The sequence below is a fragment of the Lepidochelys kempii genome, chromosome 3 (assembly GCF_965140285.1).
Source record: "Lepidochelys kempii isolate rLepKem1 chromosome 3, rLepKem1.hap1, whole genome shotgun sequence".
Taxonomy (NCBI): domain Eukaryota; kingdom Metazoa; phylum Chordata; order Testudines; family Cheloniidae; genus Lepidochelys; species Lepidochelys kempii.
The window spans coordinates 192,619,342-192,647,091 of NC_136382.1; the positions used below are offsets into that span (position 1 = coordinate 192,619,342).

The 27,750-nt window shown below is 41.4% G+C and overlaps 2 protein-coding genes across 5 annotated transcripts in view; one reads left to right on the top strand and one right to left on the bottom strand.

Annotated features, from left to right (window-relative positions):
• Nucleotides 1-24,387, top strand: part of PCSK2 (proprotein convertase subtilisin/kexin type 2) — a 202,771-nt gene extending 178,384 nt beyond the window's left edge. Inside the window, exons 9-14 of one of the 4 annotated variants that reach the window (XM_073339426.2) lie at nucleotides 3,563-3,778; nucleotides 5,496-5,596; nucleotides 7,403-7,630; nucleotides 13,833-14,040; nucleotides 17,353-17,452; nucleotides 18,664-18,723. In XM_073339426.2, the coding sequence (XP_073195527.1) occupies nucleotides 3,563-3,778; nucleotides 5,496-5,596; nucleotides 7,403-7,630; nucleotides 13,833-14,040; nucleotides 17,353-17,448 (849 nt within the window). In that variant the 3' untranslated portion in view covers nucleotides 17,449-17,452; nucleotides 18,664-18,723. The other 3 variants (XM_073339427.2, XM_073339428.2, XM_073339425.2) reach the window with 3 other exon arrangements.
• The window catches only part of BFSP1 (beaded filament structural protein 1), a 45,953-nt gene continuing 38,341 nt past the window's right edge, over nucleotides 20,139-27,750 (bottom strand). Inside the window, exons 7-8 of the mRNA XM_073339430.2 lie at nucleotides 22,777-22,862; nucleotides 20,139-21,189 (exon numbers count right to left, since the gene is read on the bottom strand). Of these exons, the coding sequence (XP_073195531.1) occupies nucleotides 20,270-21,189; nucleotides 22,777-22,862 (1,006 nt within the window). The 3' untranslated portion in view covers nucleotides 20,139-20,269. The remainder of the gene's footprint in view (nucleotides 21,190-22,776; nucleotides 22,863-27,750) is intronic.

The window sequence follows — 27,750 nt, forward strand, 5'->3', positions numbered from 1 at the left end:
CAAGTTTTGATCCACTTTAGTATTTTCACTAATAAGGGGAGAACTTGAAATGTTCAAATAATCAGCCAAAAGTTTCCCTTGGCAAACTGTCTGAACCTCTGAAATCTACCACATTGGGGTGGAAATCTCAAAAGAACAGGATTTCTGAGGAGATTTCCAGTCCTTCATTTGGGTTATTAAAGCCTTTCCCGTGGTGTTTCCAGTCCTGGCTAGAATAGAGAAGTGAGGAAAAACGTAAGAGAATTGGGGAGAATGTGACAAGGGAGTTAAACTTTTTTTGAATTCTAAAAATTGTTTACTTGTTTCTAGAGGATGATAATTCAGGGCATTTAATATTTTATATGAATGAATTTAGTTTTAGGAACCTGTCCCAACCAGCACTCTATAGCCTTAGACTCTGCTGCTTGCACTTATCACCTTGTGTATTTTATTTGTGATTTATTCTTCTACACTGTATTAACATTTCACAAGATTTTGCTAACGTGATTCAAGAGTCCATTGTTAACTATCCCAGTGAAGGATGTATTTAAATGCAGGAAAGTTAACAAGGAGATTAGTAAAAAGAAAAGGAGTACTTGTGGCACCTTAGAGACTAACCAATTTATTTGAGCATGAGCTTTCGTGAGCTACAGCTCACTTCATCGGATGCATACTGTGGAAACTGCAGAAGACATTATATATACACAGAGACCATGAAACAATACCTCCTCCCACCCCACTGTCCTGCTGGTAATAGCTTATGCTATCTTCTATTCCTAGAACAAAAACGCCACTTAGCCTGTCTTACTCTTCCATCTCCAGAGTTAGCAAATTGGCTAAAGTATAACATCACTATTCTTATCCAATTAAAGGTGCAGTCCTGCAAATTAAGGAGGGAGGTGTTCTTTATGCTAATACTGCTAAGACTCAAAGGCCTCATCTCAATGCCATCATTGGGAATAGTTTTGTGGTATTAACAAATATAATCTCACCATAGAGGGGAAGCATTGCCTTCTGGCAAGCAGTTACTTTAGGATACTGGGTCCCTGTTTCCCCTTTTCCCCAAACCTACAGCTACCTTAACATCAGCTGGGGGTTTCAAGTCAAATGGGGTATTTAAAAATGGAAGAAAAATGCATTATTTTTCTCTGATGCTTTGCTTTTTAAGAATCACTTGTTGGACAGATACAACAAGTAGCTTTAGCTTACCCCTTAGCTTTTGTTCTTACAACATAAATTTTTCAAACGATATATCTAATCACCTATATCTAAAATGACTGACCTCAAGTCTATATGGGTACCCTTAGGCTGATTTCAATAAGCTATCTATTGTCATCACCTTTATTACAAGGGTCCTTCTCCAGAGAACAAATACATCCTAACGGCAGAAATCCCACTGTGATATCAGCACATTGTAGTGCTATTTGCTAACTCATTTAAAAATAATGAAGTTGCATCGTCTACTGTGTTATGATAAAAGGTATGAGGCACTGCTGTGAAATGGGATTTGGTTTAAAGTACAGTCTGGTAACATACCCTATTAAAATGACATTGTAGGGTGCTATATTTATGTGCTCCGTGACTTCCAGATCACATTTGCTCATTAACTAGCCAGAAGGTAGTTTTCCTAACCTTCAGCACTGCAGACATATCCGAGAGTTAGATATTAAGCTGTGCTCTGACTCTCTTTTATATTATCAGAAATAAACGGGGGTGGGGGATTAAGATTTAAACTCAAAGGGTAAAATCTTCAGTGAAGATGATGGAAATTTTGCCATTGACTTCAGCGTAGCCAGGATTTCATCCAAGGTTTCAAGACTTGCAATCAAAACATTTCTCTATCCACCCCTCACTCCTCTTTTCTCTGGGGTAAGGTGCCAAAATAACCCCTCCCTCTTCCTGGTTGCATGGAGTTGTTGGGAGGATACTACTCTTTCCCTTTGGCGACTGAGAGGGTTCTATCATCATGTCTCCTTTTGACTTAGATCTCTCCATCCAACTCCAGCTTCATAAGGGGAGTTCTTTTTTGTTGCTAATTCAGTTGCTCTCATAGAGGTATTGGTTCTCCAGCACTAACAATAATTCAAGCTAGTTTGGTCAGTAAAACAAATAGATATGAGTAAAAAATACCCAGGGAGCCAATCTATTGAGCAAAGAAAGTGATGACAGTTTTACATGGTTTTCTAGCCACTCAAACCTTAAGTGTACCTTTATAATCCTGGTCAGTTAGATGAACAATAGATCCATTTTAATGGAGCACTTATTCCAGATCATTTATGATCTGGAATAAGTGGTAAACAGTGAGGTGGCAAAATTTGCAGATGATACAAACTACTCAAGATAGTTAAGTCCCAAGCAGACTGCGAAGAGCTACAAAAGGATCTCACAAAACTGGATGACTGGGCAACAAAATTGCAAATGAAATTCAATTTGATAAATGCAAAGTAATGCACATTGGAAAACATAATCCCAACTCTACATCTAAAATGATGAGGTCTAAATTAGTTGTTACCACTCAAGAAAGAGATCTTGGAGTCCTTGTGGATAGTTCTCTGAAATCATCCACTCAACGTTCAGCAGCAGTCAAAGTGAACAGAATGTTGGGAATCATTAAGAAAGGGATAGATAAGACAGAAAATATCATATTGCCTCTATATAAATCCATGGTACGCCCACATCTTGAATACTGTGTGTAGATGTGGTCACCCCATCTCAAAAAAGATATATTGGAATTGGAAAAGGGAAACAAAAATGATTAGGGTATGGAACGGCTGCCATATGAGGAAAGATTAATGAGATTGGGACTTTTCAGCTTGGAAAAGAGACAACTAAGAGGTCTATAAACTCATGACTGGTGTGGAGAAAGTAACTAAGGAAGTGTTATTTATACCTTCTCATAACACAAGAACTAGGGGTCACCTAATGAAATTAATAGGCAGCAGGATTAAAACAAAAGGAAGTATTTCTTCACAAAATGCACAGTCAACTTGTGGAACTCCTTGCCAGAGGATGTTGTGAAGGCCAAGACTATAATAGGATTCAAAAAAAGAACTAGATAAATTCATGGAGGATTAGCCAGGATGGGCAGGGATGGTGTCCTTAGCCTCTGTTTGCCAGAAGCTGGGAATGGGCGACAGGGGATGGATCACTTGATGATTACTTGTTCTGTTCATTCCCTCTGGTGCACCTGGCATTGGCCACTGTCAGAAGACAGGATACTGGGGACTAGGTGGACCTTTTGGTCTCACCCAGTATGGCCGTTCTTGTATTCTTATGTCCCCATAGTGCTTAGTGCCTGATATCAACTCCAGGTTCTAATGAATCCATAAAATGTCTTAGCACAGAAGCCTTTGGTGTGCCAAGCAAACAAAATGATAAATGAGAACACTCTGCACATAAAAGATTGCAGAACAGGCTGTGATTAATAGTTAACTGGATTTTTAAAGTCTGCAGAAGTCCATGAACTTTCAGCTTGCTACTGATGTACATTTATCTAAGGCCTGTTTTCTCCTTGACAGATGGATGCTTTGCTTCATGTTTGAATGCATAATTTAACCTGACAGATTCAATTTCTTTTCCACAGGGCCGTGGCGGCAAGGGAAGCATCTACGTCTGGGCCTCTGGAGATGGAGGCAGCTATGATGATTGTAACTGTGACGGCTATGCATCAAGCATGTGGACTATCTCCATCAATTCTGCTATTAATGACGGCCGGACAGCTCTGTACGATGAAAGCTGCTCTTCGACCTTGGCCTCCACGTTCAGCAATGGGAGGAAGAGAAATCCTGAAGCTGGTGTGGTGAGTGCAGATATTATTGTGCTGTAGTCCTGCTCCCTACACTCACACACGTCTGTATGCATCATTTTCTGCTTAGGAGCAGCAGATGTTCCTTTGTTAAAACTAATATTTTTCTCATTCACAATACCTGACAATGCCCAAACTGTCATCTGATGAGAAGGGAGGTCGATATTGAAAACAGCAATGAGCTTCTATGCTTTATGGCTGCATGTAGGTGGTGTTCCCTAGTTATCAGAATGCAACTTGGAAAGTGAAGCTGGGGCTTATTTATTCATATGTCCTCAGAATTTTTAATTCCCAGGCAGACATTCTTTGTGTAATTGCATGAGAATGAAAAGTTGAAAGACCCAGCGTAACACATTACCTCCAATTGGAGCATATTTTAGGCTAATACAGTCATTGCCAATTTGTCTGTAATCCTATGTATGCTTGGCAGAATAAAGATGATAAGAAAACAAGGTCAGGGCAAAGTAGTAGTGAAATATGGAATATTGTCAAGCTTCTTGGGTGGTTTCTGCATATTCTCGCTCCTTGCCAGACTGCTTAGTGTTTTTCTTGAGAGGTTCGGCTAGGAGTGTGGTTACAGAAATGGTGGTTTATTTAATAGCTTAAGAAGCCTCTAGAGCAAAGCATTAAAGATCCTTTTTAATGTGTGTAAAACTCTAAATAAACAACCTTGACACTTGCATCACAAATTCCCATTGTTTAATTCAACAGTGATCTATTTATTATTAATTATTATTATTATTGTTAGCATTATAGTAACACCTAGAAGCCCCAGGCATGGGTACTGTACAAAACAGAACTCCAAACTCCAGACCTGCTCCAAAGATGAAGCATTAGGTGTCAGATTATACCCGATAGGTGCAGGCCTGTCTTGAGGGCAGAGTGGAGCTTCACACCCTAGGGGTACAATCCCTCACGGTTCCAGGTGTACACTGGGAATGTTTCCACTATGCCACCTCTTGGAAGGGTACAGCATGCTCCTCCCAATATGCTAGTGTGTGGTGGGGATTCTCTTACTTTAATAGTCTTCAGATCATTCAGGGTGGGTTCTGATACTTAAAAAGGGCCAGGCAGGTGTCTTAATAAAAAGGTCAGTGTTTGTCAACAGATACTACCCATTTTCCAGTTATTTCATGTTCTGAGTATAGGGACAAAGTGGACTGTCCTAGATCTGTTGTATGAGTTTGAAAACACTGACTTATTTCATTGGGTCAGTTGTATGCATGAAGCAATCTACATTATGTACGTGACTATCACTGTGCAATTTGCTAGCAGACTGTCATATTTGCCTTTAGTGGCTAGTCCTCATAGATGATAGCACACTACTACTGCTGCCTGCTATTGGAGCTACTCCTGTAACTCAAGCAGTAGAAGACTATTAGGGTGCTAAAAGTCTTGGGTGCAAATCCTATTGATGACCAAAGGGGATGGAGAGGCTTTGTGACATTTATAGAAATATAATATCTCTCTGAATTTTAGATGTTAATGAATATTTACTACTTACTGTCATTGTCCAATCATGTGTTCCCACCTTCACTGTGTATCTATCCGTTCTATTTTAAAGGTGATCTTAGTTTGAAATGGCAGTAATTTATTCTGTTCCTAGTGACAAGTATAACATTACTCTAATCAACAAGTATTGCCTTCCATATCTGTAGCACAAGGGAGAACGAAATAGCTATTCTTACACATTTTTTCAATATTTTTGCAGGCTACTACGGACTTATATGGCAACTGTACCTTACGTCATTCTGGAACATCTGCAGCTGCACCTGAGGCAGCTGGCGTGTTCGCATTGGCACTGGAGGCTAAGTAGGTTTAGAAGAAGAGGGATTTTTTTTGTTTTTTGAATTACTTGTCTGTAATGCTGAAGTTAAGGGCTATTAAAGCTAGAACAGCCAGATCCAAAGCCCACTGAAATGAATAGACTCCTGTTGACTTCAAGGGCTTTGAATCAAGCCCTGGGTGTAGGAACTTAGATGAGTTTATGTAAATAATGCAATGCCCTAATTTGCATAGTGTGTGTATATATAATGTGCACTGCTTTATTTGCATATATTGATTCCTTTTTACAGATATTTCCTCCCCACCCCACCTGCTTGGTCTCTGGCTGCCTGCTGACATGCTCTCCATAGTCTCTCTCTGGCCCCACCGTCTATCTCCCCGATGCCCCCTCCCCAAGCTGACTCACCTGTTTCCCTCCTCCATTTTCCTCTGTCCCCACTTCTGGCTGTGTCCCCATGGGCTTCCCCCACCTTTTTTGAGTTTTCCTGTGCTCTACCATCAGTTGCTCCCTGACCATATAAACCCTGGGTAGCACACAGTTCCCCACCCATCCCTGGACATAGAAGTCTGGCTAGAATGACTGCCTACACAGCACCACTTTCTCCATCACACTGCCCTGTGCACTTGCCATATTTCTATAGCTGTGAGCAGGCTGGGGTCTGTGCTCCAGACAGGGTCTCTTTTCTTTGAGTTCTGGAGGATTAATAGGTGTGTCTACGATTAAAATCCTAGAACAGTCTGTGGGACTCTGACCGTAGAGAGTATGTCTACACTGCAGTTGGGAGCAAGCCTCCCAGTCTCATAGGCTTTACAGTCAGAAGGGACCATCGTGATCATCTAATCTGACCTCCTGCACGTTTCAGGCCACAGAACCTCACCCATCCACTCCTGTAATAGACCCTTAACCTCTGGCTGAGTTACTGAAGTCCTCAAATCATGGTTTAAAGACTTCATGTTACTGAGAATCCACCATTTACACTAGTTTAAACCTGCAAGTGACCCGTGTGCCATACTGCACAGAAAGGTGGAAAACCCCCAGGATCTCTGCCAGTCTGACCCAGTGGAAAATTCCCAAATATGGCGATCAGTTAACCCTGAGCATGTGGACAAGACCTGCCAGGCAGATACCTGGGAAAGAATTCTCACTAGTAACTCAGAGCCCTCCCAGCTAGTGTCCTATCTCCTGCATATTTTTGCTACTGGCAGTGGCTGATGGGCCACATGCCATTGTAGGCAGTCTCAGTAGATAGACTTGGTCTTGCATACTAAAAGTAGCTAAAATGTGAGCCACGATATCTACACTGCTATTTTTAGTGCATTTACCTTACTGAGTGTTCAAATACACCAGTCCTTTCAAACGTATTGTGGAAAGAGAAAACCATCATCATCATGTTCCTATTACGCCTCTGGCATTTAGGGCAGTGATGAAGCTCCTCCACTCCTGTCTGTTTCTGGCAAGTCTTTCAATGGTTCCCCAGCTGTGCCCCAGGTTTTTCAGCTCGACTTCCACAGCTTTTCGCCATGTTGTTTTCGGGCAGCCTCATTTTCGCTTGCCTTCAGGCGTCCATATTATTGCTACTCTGGTGATGGAATCAGTTTCCATCCGAAGCACACGGCCGATCCATCTCCAGCGCCTCCTGGCAATGATGGTGCTCAGATCCTCTTAGCTGCACTGTGTCAATAGATCTTGGTTTGAAATTGTTCTGGGCCAAAAGATATGGAGGATTTTTCTGAGGCAGGTTGTATGGAATGAAGAGTTTGGACATGTCATACTTTGTCATTCCTCTTCTAAACCCCACAACATAACAACCTTTTTATGTTATTCTTCCATAGCCTGGAACTGACGTGGAGAGACCTGCAGCATCTGACAGTGCTCACCTCCAAAAGGAACCAACTTCATGATGAAGTCCATCAATGGCGTAGAAATGGTGTTGGTCTGGAATTTAACCATTTGTTTGGCTATGGAGTCCTCGATGCTGGGGCAATGGTTAAAATGGCAAAAGATTGGAAGACTGTTCCAGAGAGATTCCACTGTGTTGGAGGATCAATACAAGAACCTGAGTAAGTGAGGACAATGCTCTTTTCCCGCTCTATGGAGTTTGTTCCCTTTTCAGGCACTTAAGTGACCACAGACACACACAGAAACAGTGACCTCAACACACCCTCAGTATCTGATTTTTTTCCCCCAGAAATTTATGTCCCGTACTGCTCAGGCCTCTCCTCGACAGCACAAATATTTTAAGTCCATTATTCCTTAAAAGGAATAATATGCCATCTTATTATCTCAAATAGTTATTCAGACACTTACATTTAAACACACTGGTTTAGATAAAACAGTAAAACAAGTTTATTAACTACAAAGAGATTTTTAAGTGAGTACAAGTAATGAGGCATAAAAGTCAGAAATGGTTACGAGAAAAATAAAGATAAGATGTTTGCTAAAGCCTAATTTAACAAACTAAATTAGAATCAAGCAAAATTTCTCATATGTTCCACAGATTATTGACCAAACTCTCAGGTCAGGACCCCTCCCCAGAGTATAACACCTGCTTTCTTTGTCTCTTTGAGTCCAGTGAATGCAGTTGGTAGGGAGAGATGGGTGCCTTGGAGTATTTGTCCCTCTGTGTTTTTTTTTTTTGTAGTTTCAGTCTCCCTCTTGAAAAATATTTCCAGCTAGGCACAGGACACAAAGGCTATGTGGGAGGATGTTCCCTGCTGGCTTTTTCTCACATGTTTGAACTCCCTTTGTCATCCCTTCCTGCTTGATGACTCTGTTTACTGCTTAAATGCAAATTAAGTAGAGCACATATACCTTTGTTTGGGATAGGCCTGTTTGCCAATTTCTGTTTGGGCAGAGCTGTGGGGTTTAAACAAGTGTTAATAACACCATAGATGGGAATCTTATAGCTTCACATAGAATGTTAATACACATTTTACCAGGACAATACTGACCATAAAATCATGAGTTTTCTAATGATACCTTACAAAGCATACTTTGTAAAAAGTTTATTACAGTAGTGTGTGGGTGTGAACACATGGGTATATTCTGTTACAATGTGATATTTAAACTTGGCAATTTCCTATTTTAATGGATAATTTTAACTCCAGAAAACTAAAACAGTCATGCACAGGTATCAAAGATTCAGTTTGAACATTACAGCATTTAATTGTTTGTTTTATGTTCTCCACATCTCTAATTGCCAGCTAGGTAGGCAAATTTATTTTCTGATTACTTTCATGTGCAAAGCAGAATGAGTCAACAAGTGAATCAATTAATACTAATTGACTACAACAACTAAAGTTAATTTAATTATTTGAAATACTAACCTAATGATGGCCAGTTTATGCCTATGACATTTGCAATTTGGCTTTTCAGTGCCATTGTTAAAGGCATTATTATTTTATAGGAAAAGGATAAGAAAGCAATATACCACCATGGCACAGATCTAAGATAGGCTGGGAAGGCTGTGAGCTGCTTTTGCAAAACCTCATCCATTAAATTTTGTTTCTGCAAAACCAAAGCCAAGGGGTGATTCAGATTTGACTGCATAACTAAAATGCAGAATGATTGTTTATAAAGACAAATTGGGCCAAAATCTCCTCTCAAGTAGAGCTGGGCAGGATGAAAAGTCAAAACATCAAAAATATTTGCATACTGAAAACCCTTTTATTTTCCATTTTGGGTCAATTGAAATGTGTTTTGATTTCATCATTCTTTTTGTTAACTTTTTTCAGTTGTATTAGCTTAAATTTCTAAACAAGTTGTTTCACAGTGAAAAATTGGAAATTTTCCATTGAATAACTTTTTTTTCAACTTTTTTTTTTTTGAGTGGGGAAAATCTGTCAACTCCAACCCTATTTCATGAAAAGTTTTTTGGTTTTGATAACTCAGTATTTTTTAATTAAAAAAAGTGTTGAAAAATTTTTGACCGTCACAGCCTCTATCACTTTAATGCAGCACCCTTAAAGTAAACTGGGATTATACTGGGGTAAATGAAAGAGGTTAGTCCATTATGTCGGGCTGTGTTCAAAAGTTAAAATTGTAGCAAGGTCTTGTGAGCATATTCATCAAAAAGTAGCTCCGTACTGTACCTCATAAGTCTCCCACTGAAATGTATTAGAAGTATGCAGTCGTTCTGCAATGATTAATGTCATCACATCAAAAAAGATCCCCAACTGAAAGACATGGTGGGATGGCAAAATAAATGAAAGTTGGTGCTCTTTACTGTTAAAGTATTTTTAAAGAGGTGCTTTGTCCCGGTGGAGGTATCCAGGGAACAAGGGATATGGCTGGAATGTATTTGCTCTCCAGGGTTTCCCAGGAACAAGAAAGCCTTTTTGGAGACATCTATGCTGTGATTTAAAAAAAAACCCATTGCACCTCAAAGCCCAGGGCAGATGACTTGGGCTGGGGCTGCAGAATTAAAAACTGCTGTGGAGACATTTGGGCTTGGGCTCTGAGACCCTCCCCTCCATAGGGTCTCAGAACCCGGGCATCTACATTGTAATAGTATAGCTCCACAGCTGATCCCGGACTATCTGAGTCAGCTGACCTGGGCCAAGCGTGGCCATGCCATGGGTCTTTTATTGCACGTTCCTTTTGTGGCTGCTCCACTTGCCAAACAGGGCAGTAAAAAGTGGCTTGAAGCCACCTTTTCACATCCTCCTGAGCTACACCTAGCACAGGTTGGACAAATTCCAAGATCTGGGAGGTTTCAAAGGCACAAATGATAGGCCATTTCAATGAGAGTCAGGCACCTTACTGGTAACTGTGTGCTTGAAAATCTCTCCCTAATCTGTTACAGACTCAAGCCAGAAAATGCTAGCATACATTTGATTCACAGTATGCACCTAACATATTTGATTGTGACAGGTTTCAGAGTAGCAGCCGTGTTAGTCTGTATCCGCAATAAGAAAAGGAGGACTTGTGGCACCTTGGAGACTAACCAATTTATCTGAGCATAAGCTTCCGTGAGCTACAGCTCACCTCATCGGATGCATTCAGTGGAAAATACAGTGGGGAGATTTTATATACACAGAGAACATGAAACAATGGGTGTTACCATACCCTCACTCTCGTTACAGTGTGTATGGTAACACCCATTGTTTCATGTTCTCTGTGTATATAAAATCTCCCCACTGTATTTTCCACTGAATGCATCCGATGAAGTGAGCTGTAGCTCACGAAAGCTTATGCTCAAATAAATTTGTTAGTTTCTAAGGTGCCACAAGTCCTCCTCTCCTTATATTTGTTTGTGTTTTTTTATAACTGTCAAATATTACGGTGTTGATGCCGCACATCTGACATGCCTCTTATGTGGATAATAAAATTCATGATCTGCAACATCTTTATACTTTGGGTTTTAAAATAAAATCAAAACTCGTATGAGGAGGATCCAGCCCATCTCCAGAGATTGTTTGGATGATGACTGTAACTGACATTTTGCTTCGGCCATGGATAATTGTTTTATTTTTGTAGCTGGGCATTGCTGCAGCAATCTTTTCTATATTTAGGTTGGTGAGCACAGGATACACCATAGTGTGCCATAGCAACACTGCTGATCAGCAGAAACAGGCTGGGGAAGAATCTACAGCCTATTTTGTGTAATGTGACAAAAAGACCTCTGTATTTAAAGTTTCAGATTCTCTAGGCTTCAAAATGGAGGAAATATGGATGCCAACAAGACCTCAATAATGACACCACACTGTTAGAGGTTGTGTAGACTTCTAGCCAGGTGTCCTGAGCTTGATTAATTTGATCTGCATCATTGCTGATTTTTATAACTGTTCAAAGAAAGTTTTTTACTGGCAGAATAACATATTTCACATCTAAGTGACTTTTAAATCAACTTCCCTCCCCATCTACAGCTGGTGCATGCTGTGTGGAAAATCAGATTTGGAAGATAAAATCTTTATAGCATTATACCTTTTATTTTGAACATTTTATATTGTTGATATGTATATGTACAATGGTCAAGATTCTGCTCCCTTTATGCACACTGAGTATTTACTTATTCCTCAAGTAATGCTGGTAAGGTACTACTCCATGTGTGTAAGGGGAACAGAATGTGGCCCAAAGCCATTAGTAATGCTGTATGAAAGGTAGGGTAGCCTAGTGGATAGTGCAATTGCCAGGGGCTCAGGAAAGCTGGGTTTTAGTCCCAGCTCTACAACTGGTCTGCTAGATTACCTGAGACAAATTACTTTGCCGCTTTGTGCCTCAGTTTCCCTATCTATAAAATGGGGGGTAATGATCCTGAATTTCTTTGTAGAGCACTTTGAGATCTACTGATAAGAAGAGCTATGTAATATCATCATTATAACATAAGATTTCATGATCAACACTGTTACTTGTAAGAGGAGACAGGCTTATGGGCACACCTTTTGTAAAATGCTTTCTGTACTGCTCTTAGAAGAATTGTGCTATGTTGTTGTTGGAAAAGGGTGGGATTTATATGTGTAGCAGTTTGTACCTATTTCTCATAAAAATAAAGCATTAAAAATAAAAACATCAGTAAACAGCATGACTGTGATCTTTACTAAAAAACCCAGGCTGGAACAGAGCCTATTTCACTTAATAATAATATTAATAATTGATAATAATAAAATAAATAATAATTTGGATACCCTTCTGGCTTTTAAGATGTTTCAATAAACTTTATTCTAAATTATTAAAATAAAGAAAAGGTCACATTTTCATATACATTTCAGAAAGCTTTAACACAAATAACCTTAGGTTTGGAAAGTGCACGGTAGTTGAAGGGAGAACAGTGAATGATGCTTCTTCCCAGGTTGCCCCCTCTTAATCTGAATTTGGTTAATCATCAGTAATTAATACCTTAGATGTACAACAGTGCCTTTCCTCTCAAAGAATCGCAAAGCACTTTACAAACTTCACATACTCTTAAAACAGTTAATCTCACTCCTACCACCCCCCCCCCCCAAAAAAAATGCCATGGGACTTTAATCACTGCAGGTAGTGTTAAATCCTAGGTCCTCTAAAGTCAATGTCAAAAACTCCCATTGACTTAAGTGGGGCTAAGATTTCACCCAAAAAGTATAAATTGCTCTCATGCAGAGGATGGCCATAAATGTTGTCCCTAGTTTTTATTTCAACCGTATTCAGGCAAATTTTGTTGAGTTCACTGAAGTTTCTCTGCATAAGAACTGGGTTATAATAACTAAGGAATGAAGGCCTCAGGATTTGACATATTGAGAATGTAGAAAAATTGTGTGTGTGTGTTTAAAATGTCAAATATAGCAATTTTTTGGTTTCAATGAGCAAATAAAAGTGTAGGAAGACTTGTGGCACCTTAGAGACTAACAAATTTATTAGAGCATGAGCTTTCGTGGGCTACAGCCTGCTTCATCGGATGCATAGAATGGAACATATAATAAGAAGATAGACACAGACAGACAAAAGGTGGAAGTTGCCATACAAACCTTAAGAGGCTAATTAATTAAGATGAGCTATTATCAGCAGGAGAAAAAAACTTTTGTAGTGATAATCAAGATGGCCCATTTAGACAATTGACAAGAAAGTGTGAGGATACTTAACATAGGGAAATAGATTCAATATGTGTAATGACCCAGCCACTCCCAGTCTCTATTCAAACCCAAGTTAATGGTATCTAGTTTGCATATTAATTCAAGCTCAGCAGTTTCTCCTTGGAGTCTGTTTTTGAAGCTTTTCAGTTGCAAAATTGCCACCCTTAAGTCTTTTACTGAGTAGCCCAAGAGGTTGAAGTGCTCTCCTACCGGCTTTTGAATGTTATGATGCCTGATGTCAGATTTGTGTCCATTTAGTCTTTTGCGTAGAGACTGTCTGGTTTGGCCAATGTACATGGCAGAGGGGCATTGCTGGCACATGATGGCATATATCACATTGGTAGATGTGCAGGTGAACGAGCCCCTGATGGAGTGGCTAATGTGATTAGGTCCTATGATGGTGTCACCTCACAACTATTTTATGGTGATGAGTAGATATGAAGATGACAATGGTGAGCCATATGAAGTGATAGTTAACTTGGTGAGGCAATAGGTCATCCTTGAGCACTTACTGTATTCTTCAAATTATGTATGGCACAACCTCCAACTCCTACCTGTCTAAGGAGTTCCGTTCTCACTGCTCATTCATGCTCTTCAAATTCTATTACAGTATTTTTGTATGTTTGTATAAACACATGTAGATGTTTAATGAAAAATAAGGTGTGCCTCACCGTATGTATCATTTTAACTTATTTTATTGTTATTTAACCCTCAGAAAAATACCATCAAGTGGCAAGCTGGTTCTAACACTTACAACTGATGCTTGTGAGGGGAAAGAAAACTTTGTCCGCTACCTAGAACACGTGCAAGCAGTTATAACCGTGAACTCTACTAGGCGAGGGGACCTCAACATCAACATGACATCACCTATGGGGACTAAATCCATTTTACTGAGCCGACGTCCAAGAGATGATGACTCCAAGGTGGGTTTTGACAAATGGCCTTTCATGACAACACACACTTGGGGAGAAGACCCCAGAGGCACTTGGGTTCTGGAAGTTGGATTTGTTGATAGCATGCCACAGAGGGGAGTACTGAAGGAATGGACACTGATGCTACATGGGACACAAAGCGCACCATATATAGACCAAATAGTAAGAGATTACCAGTCCAAACTGGCTATGTCCAAGAAGGAAGAGCTGGAAGAAGAATTAGACGAAGCGGTAGAGAGAAGTCTGAAGAGTATACTAAGCAAGAACTAGCACTGTTCTGCATGTTGGCCTCTTTCCTTTCCTAGATCATTCTACTCACCTTTCTACTATCCAGACCTCTGTGTTAGACATATTACAATGTCTCCATAGCCAAATTATCATACTTTATTGATTTTAAAGTCTTATATCCTGTCAATGATTATTTTAATTACAACCGAAGCAATCTTTTTTTTTACTCTAAGCCACAAATATGTTGTTCCCTATCAACTACTCTCTACAGTTTGTGACTGTAAATGATTTTGTGTCCTACAAATAGGTAATAGCTTTTCCCTTCATATTTTTGTCGTAAATGTTGTTTGTATTTAAAAATTTTAAAAATGCCAGTTAGTGGTAATGAACCCATTTGGTCAGCTTTCATGACAGATGTTAACAGTATCATGTTGGCTAGAGATGCCTTTGAATGACCAACAGCCTGATTCTGCGCCATTGACTTCAATGGGAGTTATCCCATTGGCTTCAGTAAGAGTAGGAATAGGCCCAAGAAGGAAAAAATAATCCAGAGATTAAGAAAGATGGTAACCTCCTCTCAGAAATCAATGCCTTTTGCCGTTTCCTTTTTACACTTACACCCCCTCCCCCCCACACACACACACTCCAGAACATTTTTTGACTTAGAGATGATTCATTTGTATGTAATAAGTGAGACAAAATGTCTGATAAAGGACGTGCATTAGGAAACAGGGTCCAAATGTTCTAAAAGCACAAGTATTTTTTGTTAATTTGGTAATTCAGATCCAATTTATGCCAAATCATCACATTCGGAATGAAATTTAAAATAGAGGGCTACTCTTTTTGCGATGTGCATCTGCTCTCCTTTATACTGAAATGTAGTATAGCAACATAAGATAAGGCTGTGTCAGCATTTCCATTACAGACCCCTATATTCTAGGGTTGGTAATTTGCTATGGGAGAAACTTGGCATATGAACTTTCAGTCCAAAAGCAATTTTTCGTTCAAATTTCCTTTTATTTTAAAAAGTAGAGCTTAGGTCAGTTTTGAGTTATACAAGCTTATTTAAGAAAAAAAGCTGCTTGGATTGTTTTATATGTGCACAATGCAAAGTTAGTTTTGATGAGCAATAAAGAATAAAAAATTTGGGAAAATTTATCCCATAAATCATTGTTGCTGTTTAAAGGACCTGGTCCTGCAATCTCTTACACATGAGTGTTTTTAGCATCTGATCCAAAAAAGTAAATTAAACTCTCAGAGCCTGATCGATCTACTGCCATTGACTTCAATGGAGATTACACAGTGGCAAACACAACACCCACAAGTGTTTGCAAGACTGGGATCTCAGTTAGTAATCTGTGAATAGTAACTATGGGCCCAATCCTGCAAACATACTTGCTTAGCTTTAAGTACATGAGTAGTTACATTGGCTTCAGTAGAACTACTCCATGCTTACAGTTATGTGCATAAGTGTTTGCAGGGCTGGGGCCTAGGATGTTGGCAGTAACTAGTTTCAGAATTTGATTAATTTCTATTTTTTGCTATGCATCTAAAATGTGTGTTATCAAGAGCTGTTTGGGTTAATCAGTTGCAAACTACAATTAAAATGAATACGTATTTACCTAATGATTAAAAATGACACCAACAGGTTATGAAATGCATAGTTTTACCCCAGAATATATATTTCTTCTATTATCTCAAGTGAATATTAATCTCTTAACCTTCCATAACAGGATTTTTTTCTTTTCCTTTCAAATCCCAAACAAATTATCTACTTAAACTATGTTTACATTATGTATACTATAAGCCAAGTTAAGCACCTAAGTGTTCATAGGATCTCCATTCCCTTACACCAGTGTAACTGAGGGGTTACTCCATTGCAGACAATGGAGTCACACTTAGGTGTAAGTGAGAGGAGAAAGAAGCCCTCAAGCTTTTAGTTGTAAAATACCACCTAATAGGAGTGACTTTTAAAATCATGTTGTTGTTCATTTGTTCCAATAGATGGAAAGCATCAACTATATTTCATCTGGTGGCCTTAAAATAAACCAAAGGACACCATGGGCCCAATTCTAACCTCAGAGCCACACAAGTAGCCAATGAGCCAATTCTTAAAGTAGTATGTGGGCGTCTTTGGAACTGGGAAGACGCCCATTGTCTTCAATGGGTTTTGAGGGATAGCTCAGTGGTTTGAGTATTGGCCTGCTAAACCCAGGGTTGTGAGTTCAATCCTTGAGGGGGCCATTTAGGGATCGGGGCAAAAAAAAAATTGGGGATTGGCCCTGCTTTGAGCAGGGGGTTGGACTAGATCTCCTGAGGTCCCTTCCAACCCTGATAGTCTATGATTCTATCTGAGGGAAGAATTTTCCCCTATTATGTGTACATATGCGTTTGATAACACACAAACACACATGATATATATATATATATATAGTATGTAATATATATACATATGCAAGCATACCTAATATATATTACATATAGTATTGAACATAATAAATACATATACATTCATGCATCATGTTTGTGTGTATGTATTTACTAAAGAAACAGCTCATTTAAATATATTAAAGAGTATTCTAAAATATGGGGAAAGTTCTTGGATTAAGAAATGTCCTTGTGGCGATTTTAAATGAAAGTGTACGTTAATTCCTAGTGCATTCATGTAATTTTGCAATTCTCTGTTTAAGCATTAAATGTCTTATATAGCAGCAAAATAACTAAATGGGTGTTCATATTTTCATAATGTTGACTTAAATTATTAAGAGCAAGATGACTGTAAGGGACGATTAACAGAAATTACGAGTTTTGATATGCGTGTATATACAATATATATATATATAGCTAGACTTCAAACTCTTCAGAATTTTTGCATCAGGGTAAGCACTGAAAAATGTCCAGTTAGAATAAGTTTTTATGGTATTGCAGATGCAAAATAAAATTAATTTATTAGCATTTATAACAGAGGAACTAATTCAGTTCTCAATTTAAAACAGGTGAATGTTGTTAACATATAAAGCCCTGTGATGATGTTTTATAATCTGAGTAAAATAAAGAGATGTTGTAAACTGGCAGGTCCTATCATCATTGCCTATCAGAAGTCATGGGGGATGTGACATGTATTCAGTGAAACCACTTCAAAATGCTCTACTTTTAATAATGCAGGCCTAATAAGGTAAATAACATCTCAGGTAAGTTTAATACACAGGAGATAAAGGCATACCCGCATAAAGGCAGTAAAATGAATGCTTTTCAGCAATGTTGTAGCTGTTAGGCGTGTTATACAATGGAGCACGGTCGATTGAGGCCCCGATTCAGGAAAGAGCTTAACCACATAGTCAAAGGTAAGCATGTGTTTGAGTCCCATTGACTTCAGGTGCTTAACTTTAAGACTTTACTTATGTGCTTTCCTGAGTCAGTGCCTGAATGATCAACAGTGCTGTGAGACACAGTACATCTTGTCCTGCGAACAATCAGCCTTCATTAGATCCAGCTTCATTGAAAGTGGAAGGGGCATTCAGCTTTTCCGAATGCAGAACAGAAGCTGAAATGGGAGTTTTGTTTGAAAAATACTTAAAAAACCCCCTCAGATAGCCATTTTGAGCCACAAAATGATTAGCTAGTAAAATGCATCATCAAGCTCCAAAGGAAAAAAGTATACAGATGGTTCTTCTTGCCCCGCAGCATGTAATAAGGATGAACAGATTAGGAGTGTGAGCCTGATTCTCTTCACCTCATAGTCAATAGGTGTTTTATCACGCTTGCGGGGAGGAAAGGATCAAGCCCTATGTAATATAGAACATTCTGATATGCTGTAGTAGGAGTTTTGTCAGAGGTTCTTGTTAATTTAGATCCCAATGGCCCTATAAATCCTGAAGACCTTACACAGTTTTTATTCAGCCCTTTCAATATGTTTTGTCTGAGTAAAAACTGAGTTAAGGCCTTCACAGTTTAGGCCCGACACCTGCAAAACATTTAAGTACATGCTTAACTTTCATGGGACTACTCGCATGCTTAAACTGAAGTACTTGTTTAAGTCCTCAGCAGAGCCACAGCCTTTGCCCTGAAGTAATACCCAAATTATGCACACATTTTTATGGTTCTAGACGTGGAAGATTTTATTCTCATTGAAATTGCTGGGACTACTCACATGAATAAAGTGAGCAGGATTTGGCCTATATGGATGTGAAAAAGAGATAGTAGGAAAGCAATCTACAGTAGTAGGGGAGCATCATTAACATTTCATGATAAATTTTTAGTTCTGGGTAATTATTAGAGTTGGTTGGGAATTTTCTATTGATTTGATTTTGAGAAAACTTCCTTTTCCATTTTAAAAAAAAAAGTTTCCTGTGGGAAAATTTTGATTTTTTTTTTTTTTTTAATCAGGAGCCTCATGCCGCCATTAGCCTCTATAGCATCCGTGGCTGGACTATATTTCCCATGATTTACAATGGTCTCCTCTCTGGTTGAATTGCTGCTGCTGTGCATCATGGGAGTCCCAAGACCGCAGTACATCAAGGAAGCTGTAGTCGAACCAGCAATCCTGACCCATAGAGGAGAATGGGAGACCTAAGGCACCCAAGCTACTCCTCACAGGAGGCACTGTGGCAGCTCAGGTGGATGCAGGTGAATGTCTAAATGAGTTGAAATAAAGTGTTTCGACAATTTTTTTTTGGAACTGTCCCTTCTGTGAAAAATTTCCATATTTTGGCTCATCTGTACATGAAAATGAATATCAAAATCTCAGCATTTCCCACAGGACAGAATTCCAATTTTTGACAAGCTGTGTAATACTGTAACTATATTTTCTCTTGTGTCAAAAACAGGATACAGTCCTGCAAACCTTCACTCCCTATGTGCTTGAGCAATCCCATTGAGTTTAATAGGACTGATCACATAAGTAAGATGGTGCAGGATCATATATAGGGTTTCTAGGTCTGGATCACTAAAATGCAAGAAACTTGAGGGGAAAAAATTATACACTGAATACTCCAACCGGACAATCTTTGAAGTGTCTGCAATCCTCTGAAGATATTCCAATGTGCACTAAAGACCTTAACCTCAGTAACATAAGATTTTGCAGTGGGCACAATTTTTTTAATAGAGTTCAAGGAAGCTATTTTTTAAAATCAGACAGTAACAGACATTTAAGCATAAAAATTAGATGCAAGCTGCTTAAAAATAAACACAATTGAAAACCCTAGTGAAATCCTGGCCCCCTTGAAGTCAATGAGAGGTTTGTGTGTAAAGGCTGAAGACTGTTAATACATTCTTTTTTAAAGATGTCCCTTTTTCTCTTTTAGCATCATTGCATATTTTATTCTCAGCTGCCTAGATGATATGTAGTAAGATCTTAATGACAAATTCAGCCACATTTTTGTTTGGTAACATAGCTAAAAATAAATGATTGCTAAGCTCTCCTATACCTACAGAGTATAAACAAGGGATGGTTGAAATACGTTACTGAATTAAAGTGCTTAGTCCTTCATCTTGAAAACATCATGCCAGTCAGTTGGTTAATTGGTTAATACTAGCTTCGTTAATGCTACTGTTTGATGTTAAAGGTAACACACACCCACTGTGACTATGTTCTTTAGGATGCAAAGCTTTTATTCAATGAACCAGATGTCACAAGCTAACATTTGCAGCTGTCTGAAAATTGGAAACTAATGGCAGCTAAAGCATCATTAGAGGAATATAAACTGTAAGGGGCCAATTTGTAGTGGGCACAGATTACGTAGGTGTGGTTTAGACAGGCAACTTCTTAATAATAATTTTTTACTTGTCCTAATCACAAAAAGTGTTGCGTAAATGAACCTACTATTTTAGTGATTATTACATTAAAGATAAACCTACACCAGGCAGAATGGCCATTCATGTATCAATGTTTTATATCAAACAGCAAAAGTCTCACTATGTTAGCATTGGGTCAGGGGAAAAATATGGTCATTTAATAACTATGCCAGACAAGTTGCTTATCAAATGATGTAACTTAAGAGCCTTTGTCTCCTAGCTTCTTCTTGCTTGTCTTCTCAATTGTTGTCTCCACAATCATAGCTGTCTCTTCGTAAGTCTGAATTCTGGCATCTGAAAACTTCTCAATAGATTCCACTACTTCCACCTTCTCATAGCTCATGGAACTGGGTAAGCTTGGTTCTCTGAATGCTTGGCCTCCTCGTTGGTCTTCTCTGTCATGCTCTGTCTCTTCAAATACGTCTGGCTCAGAAGGGCCGGCTACACCAGCTGGAGGTGCTGCCTCAGGCCCAGTGATGTCAGGCTGCTTTGAGGGCTCTTCAGCTTTTTCTTCTGACTTTCTGCCCTGTTCATTTATTTCTTCTCTCTCTTCAAGCTCATATTGCATTTCATGGACTTCCCCTTTCTCATTTGCTGATGGTTCAGAGGGTTCAGGCAGCTCTGGAATTGGCTCCACCTCCCCACCATTTGGCATCTTTCCATTGCTAGTGGAAACAATGATCCCACCTCCAGCCGGGGTGGAGGAAGAATAGAAACAAGGATGGTCATAGTTTGCTTCCCCTGTGACAAGTACATAGCTCTCTTTGGTAGACAAGTCAGTCTTAGGCTCGGGTCTCTTGAAGCATCTTATTTTCTCTCTCACAGTGTTACACAATTCATCAAAAGCTTTACTTATCCGAGCTCCATCAGGCACATCCTCTGGGACTGTTTCTTGCTCAACTAGTTCTAATTCTTCCTGCTTAGGTTCACATACTGTGCTTTCATGTTTAAATTGCAGCTGATCCTGATGAAAGTCTTCCAGAGTTCTTTCATAGCTGTTTTCAGGTGAAAACCCATCTATGTCTTTGGAAGTGATCTCCTTTCTCCTAGAAATTTTCTTTGCCAGACCTTTTTGTCTTGGTTTTGCACTTGCAATCTCTTGCATAACCAGGGTGATATCTAAAGAAAATCCAAAACAAAGGCAACAGCACACAACATTGAAAGGTGTTGCCCAAGACAGTTTAGCAATCTATCTCCAAACCAAAGGGCCTCATTGTCAGTACAGTGTGTGCAGAACAGAATGTAGATGCAAAGGTGGGCATGTATTCATTTTATGTATGAAAATGGCTATTCTGAGTGTGCAATACTGGGCATGTGTCCATTTTGCATGTACAAACACCACTTTTATACATAAAATGTATAAATACTAACTTTTGCATGTACAAAACTGTGTACAAAATCAGCATCTATGAAGATGAGACTAATGCTCTGAAAGTACATTTAGGGCTCACTGCTGCTTTTCAATATAGTGTGCAACACCACTATCTTGAATCAGTAGCAGGCTTAAGGGCCATAGCCACATGGAAGTAGCTCCTGTGGCTGCTTCACAGGACGCCTGGGCTTTCCAGCTGCAGAAGCGTCTCCCAGATGTGATGGGGAAAAACATCCCCATGTTCAAAACATTCCCCCTGCTCCATTCCTTGTGGAAGAATTGCAGACTCCACCCAGAGCTATCGCCATAAATGCGGATCACGTGAATGGTGACAGGAGACTCGCTCATGTCCTAACACAGAGGCAAGTTCTTCCCTTACTCTCTAGATACCCTCAAGTCAAGTCCTGTAGGTAATAATCCAAAGTACAGTTAGATGCATGGGCCAAATGCTCAGCTGGTGTAAATGATCATAGCTTGATAGACTTCAATGGAGATACATCTATGTACACCAGTTGAGGATCTGGTCCCCATGTATTAGTAGCTAATTTGTTCACTAACAAACTTAATTGAAGCCTGCTGTATTTGGCACAATGCTGGGGAAACACCCTATTTGGTCTCCAAAAATTTGAACATGCGACAGTTTATCTTCATCTTTTAACATGCCTTGTTTTCAGTGAAACATCCAATTACCTATCTATTTATGAAACTTCTGAGACATCTATCAACTTGGTATGTAAAGCACCTAGGTATCAAACCATCCATCTCCATTGTTAGAAAATCATTTCTACTTTAGCCCCGGATATTTGCCTTCACTAGTTCCTGCTCTTACGAACATCTTAATTCTAAATGTATTAATCATACAGTTCTGGGGAGCAATCATACAGCACTGACTGTGACTTCATTCAGCTCAAACTGGGTCGTGGCAGATAAACAAGGCTAAATTGCCTATTTGTATTTACAGGGCTACTCAAGTGTTCCTATCTTGTTTTGTGATAATGAAAGAATGATCAGACTTGGGATATAACCTCAATCCTATGTGATTTCTTTGCATTATTTTTAAAAAGGCTGCCTGTTCTATTAGTTCTCTTTGTGCATCTCATTAATTCAGTGCAAGCTACTTCGGTTGCATTAAGTCATGCTACCAGTATAGCAAAGGAACCGATTGGTTAGGGGATCCAGCCTTCAAGGGCCAGATCTGAAGCCAACTGATGTAAACCGATTTCAATAGGATCTGATTTAGGCCCCAATAATGGGGTCCATGCTGAAGACAAATGAAAATGGTTTAAAATGCAAATTGTATTTACTCAAACAAGAAAAGAATATCAGATACTTACCTCGCCTTCTCCAGGTTGTAGTTTGGCAGGGTCTGTAGCTCTGTGTGAAGAGTGCAACTGGGGTTCCAATTATGGCAGAATTTAACCTGGCAAAGAGAATTTGCATGTGTCAAATTTCCCCCAGAATACCTTAAACAAGTAGAACAATTCACTTCACATCAAAATGGGAACATAAAATATCATTTAAATCAATATAATGTATAGGCTCTGTACTATTGGTCACATTCCCTGCTGGTGTAAACCAGCAGTGGCTCTACTGTCTTCAATGGAACTATGCTGATTTACACCACCAGAGGATCTGGCCTACTCTACTTACATATAGACTGTAGAGCAAAGCACATAGTTTTAAAAAGCAACCCTAGTGTTGCTAGGGAATGATTTCATAATGGAAGAGGAGATTTTGAAAGGCACAAAGGGCAGTTAGCCATCACGTGCCCCCTGGATGGCAGCAGGATCTGGGTATCTAAGTCTTTTGGCGATCTGCCCCATAGACCTAAGGGCCATATACAGCCTTCAAACCATATGCATATGCCGTTTAATGCAAATAAAGAATCTAGTTTACTTTTATTGACTGCTTTCTTATTTAACTTAGCTCAGTGCAACAGCTCTTGCCATCTGCTCATTTTTCTTCATGCAAGCTCCCTCTAGTGTTCCCAGCCAGGCACTGGACCTACTTGTTCCTGCTCTGTTCAATTAACCTTGCATATCATCTGCAACTCTGAATGAACCAGTGGGAGCTCAAAGGCATATGAAATAAGAGGAGAAAAGGCCCCTTCGCTTCACAAGCACACACACAAAATGTAGTTTAAGGATAAGGCTTATGGTGACAAGTATCAGGTCAAAAAAAGCCCAAATCAGGTCACTTCTCAGTTTCCCCCACTAAAGGTTCTGCAGCACTGGAGACCGGCCAGCGGAGTCAGAAAACATAATATAACTGTCACACACTGTACCTCAAAATAACCACCTGTATCCCCATATGCACCACTTGTGTATGGTTATGCTATTTTGTAAAAAAAAAAAAAAAAAAAATGCCTTGTGAAGTATCATTGGAAAAATCATAATCTATTGAACATTACGATCCTGTTGAAATGTAGGTATCATTACTGTACATGAAGTTACGAGATTTTTGCTCTATGTTTATCACTGAAACGTTGCGATCTGGAAAACACGCACAGACTAGCTCGTCTCTGGGAACAAAGGAGTGACCAACACCCAATCAGGTGTCAAGCAACCATCATCGGCCATTCACCAGGAAAGGCCTTGTAAACAAGAGATTTACAATTCACATGAGAGTCAGTTGCTCAAGCATGTACACCATGCGGCTGCCTAACCCCCATGACACAGCAAGGATTTTTCCAGCACCTGGAGGAGAGTATAAAATAAGGGACAGTGACATAACCACCTCACCTCTTACCCTCCACCCCTACACTGAAGGCAACAAGATCGTTTGGAAGAAAAAGAAACATTTGAACTGCTTTGGGTTTTGGGGTAAGAGAAAACTTATGACTTCAAATTGTACCTCGCTTGATAAAGTTTAGGAATTAGACTGCAATTTTATCTTTTATTTCTTTTTGCAACCAATTCTGAACTCCTATGCCTGTACCACTTATAAATCACTTAAAATCTATCTTCCTGTAGTTAATAGATCTCTTTTATGTTTAATCTAAACCAGTGTGTTTTTGGCTGAAGTGTTTAGGGAATCTATTCAGGTTACAAAGGCTGATGCATATCCACCACCCTCTGACACAGTGGCAAGCTAATTAATGAGCTTGCATTGATCAAGAAGGTCTTGAGCAGTGTAAGACCCACATTTCTGGGGTGCAGTGCTGGAGCTGGGGGGGATTTGCTGGTGTCTCCTTGTATACAGTTCATGAGTGGCTGGAGAGAGCATTCATGTACTTCGCTTGGTGTGCCCCTGCATGCTGATGGCTGAGTGAACAGAGCCTGGTGGCGTTTGCTGTTCACTAGCACAGCAGCGTAGGAGACCGGCCTGGGCAGGGGAGTTAAAGGGGTCACGGTGGTTCCACAATCCAGACTGCACTCGGGGGGGATGTCACAGGAACCTTCAGTGGAAATAAAACTTTGCCTGTTTCTAGAGCCAAGTGCTAGCTCCAAAGACACCAGTGTGATCTTCAGTTACCCTGCTCAGCTGCCTTCTAATCTTGGAGGTGTCTCATGTCCCTAGGCAGCGAAGGGCGTGGCTACGCTTGCAGCTGTAGAGCGCCGTGAGTTAAACCAGCCTTTGGAGACCGCAGCAGGGAAAACGCTGCCGTGTGTTCACACTGTCAGCTGGAAGCGCACTGGCGTGGCCACATTAGCAGCTCTTGGAACGCCACAAAGAGCAGTGCATTGTGGTAGCTAGCCCAGGGTGTAAGTGGCTGCAATGTGCTTTTCAAATGGGGGGGGGGGTGGAGTGTGACAGGGGGTGTGTTGTGTGCAGGTGTTTTGAGTGTGTCAGCATGCTGTCCTGTAAGTGCAGACAGCAGCAGCAGTGCAGCTATCTCACACCTAAACCCCAGCGAGATCTTCGAACCGGGTGTTGTCCCACCTAGCTCACCTGCGGGGTCTGTTCTGGTAGGCATGCTCAGAGCACACCTAACCCCACATCAAATGGCCGTGGGGTTGGGGAGGGAAGAGGGCAGATGAGGAGGTAGACCTAGACTTCCAACACCTTAGTCTCATGGTTAAGGATATGAGAAACCCAGGTTCACTTCCCCTCTCTGCTTGAGGCGGAGACTGAATGTGACGTTGAGTCTCCCATCTCTTAGGTGAGTGCGCTAGCTATGGGATACTTTGCTGTGGAAGTCTCTTAATCTCTCCTGTTGAACCTGGTCCACAGTTTATAAAGGCTGGAGAATCATTCTCTCTCTGCCCCAATGAATGTTTCAGTGTTTTATACAAAGTGAAGCCACTCTAACAGTCAAGATTGAGAAAGCCTGACCCCACGGTACCTCCTGCCCAGGGTTCATGCACTCACCTGCAAGGTAGGAGACCTGGGTTCCAGTCACTGTTTCACATCAGGCAGAGGGGGCATTGAACTCTGGCCTCCTATATGTGGATGCTATCTCCTTGGCTTTTGGTTTTGGAAAGAAAGGGCTGCCCTGACTGACATACCTAACTCCAGCATAACGTTCACAGTGGTCAATCCCAAATGGAGGGAGATGCCTCCCATTGGGCACCTATCTCCCTTTGCGGGGTGGGACCTAAACTGCACACCTCTCCTGGGACTTTCCTATTGGTTAGCGTGGGTAGCTCCCTGCTCAGCATGTTGGCTTTTGTGAATCGCATTCTGAGGTATCTCACCCTTCCCAGGCATGGATAGGGAGCCGGGGCACCCAGCTCAGGACTGTGGATTCCACGAGGCAGCTGGACACCTAAAAGTTAAGCACTACAATGGTGAGTCCCTTTTTAGGATCTAGCCCCAAACTGCTAGCAAGATTTTAAACAGCTAGCCCCCAGTTTGTAACTGACAGGTTATTAGAGCTCTGCAGAGGGGCAGTCAGTTCACAGAATCATAGAAAGGCTTTCGTTTGCACCTGTCCTTTGTGTACTGAAACTAAAAGACAGCAGGCAAATGGTGACTAGACTGACAGGCTGGATGAGAACCTCATACTCTCCTCGCACTGGCCCGGAGCTGTCTCTCTCTAGTGGCTTCAGTGGGCTTTGGATGAGGACCACTGTCCTCAAGTTCCTGCTTTGAGAACCCCGTGGGTACTAAAGTTCACATAGGCTTTAGTGGGATCAAACAAATTCCCCGTTATCAAATACTAGGCTCCTGCACTGTCACTCACAACCCCCAGGGACACATCATTAGGGTTGCCAGGTGTCAGGGTTTTGTTTTTTTTTTAACCGGAAAGTCTGGTTGAAAAGGGAACCTGGCAGTGTCCTGTCAGCACTGCTGACTGGACACTAAAAATCTGGTTACCTGCAGTAACCGCCTCTGCCACCAGGGAGTGAGAAGAGCAGTAGCTGCTGCTGGAGCCTGGAGGAGCACTCAGGAACAGCTCCAGCGGAGAGAGGTACCGGTGGCTCTCCCGACCATGGCTCTCCTTTCTCCAACCTGCCCCACTCACCCTCCAGCCCCGGAGTGCAGCTCTCCCTTCCCCTTCCCTGCCACAGTCACCCTTTCACCCCCGGAGCGTGGCTCTCCCTTCCCCTTCCCTGCCACAGTCACCCTTTCACCCCCGGAGCGTGGCTCTCCCTTCCCTGGCCTGCCCCAGTCACCCCTTCAGCCCCTGAGCGCGGCTCTCCCTTCCCCTTCCCTGCCCCAGTCACCCTTTCACCCCCGGAGCGTGGCTCTCCCTTCCCTGGCCTGCCCCAGTCACCCCTTCAGCCCCTGAGCGCGGCTCTCCCTTCCCCTTCCCTGCCCCAGTCACCCTTTCACCCCCGGAGCGTGGCTCTCCCTTCCCTGCCCTGCCCCAGTCACCCCTTCACCCCCAGAGTGCAGCTCTCCCTTCCCTGGCCTGCCCTAGTCACCTCTTCACCCCCAGAGCACAGTTCTCCCTTCCCCGCCCCGCCCCAGTCACCCCTTCATCCCCAGAGTGCAGCTCTCCCTTCCCCGCCCTGCCCCAGTCACCCCTTCATCCCCAGAGTGCAGCTCTCCCTTCCCTGGCCTGCCCCAGTCACCTCTTCACCCCCAGAGCGTAGCTCTCCCTTTCCCGCCCTGCCCCAGTCACCCCTTCATCCCCAGAGTGCAGCTCTCCCTTCCCTGGCCTGCCCCAGTCACCTCTTCACCCCCAGAGCATAGCTCTCCCTTCCCCACCCCGCCCCAGTCACCTCTTCACCCCCAGAGCGTAGCTCTCCCCTCCCCACCCCGCCCCAGTCACCCCTTCACCCCCAGAGTGCAGTTCTCCCTTCCCCGCCCCAGTCACCCCTTCACCCCCAGAGTGCAGTTCTCCCTTCCCTTCCCCACCCCAGTCACCCCTTCATCCCCAGAGTGCAGCTCTCCCTTCCGTCACCTGCCCCAGTCACCCC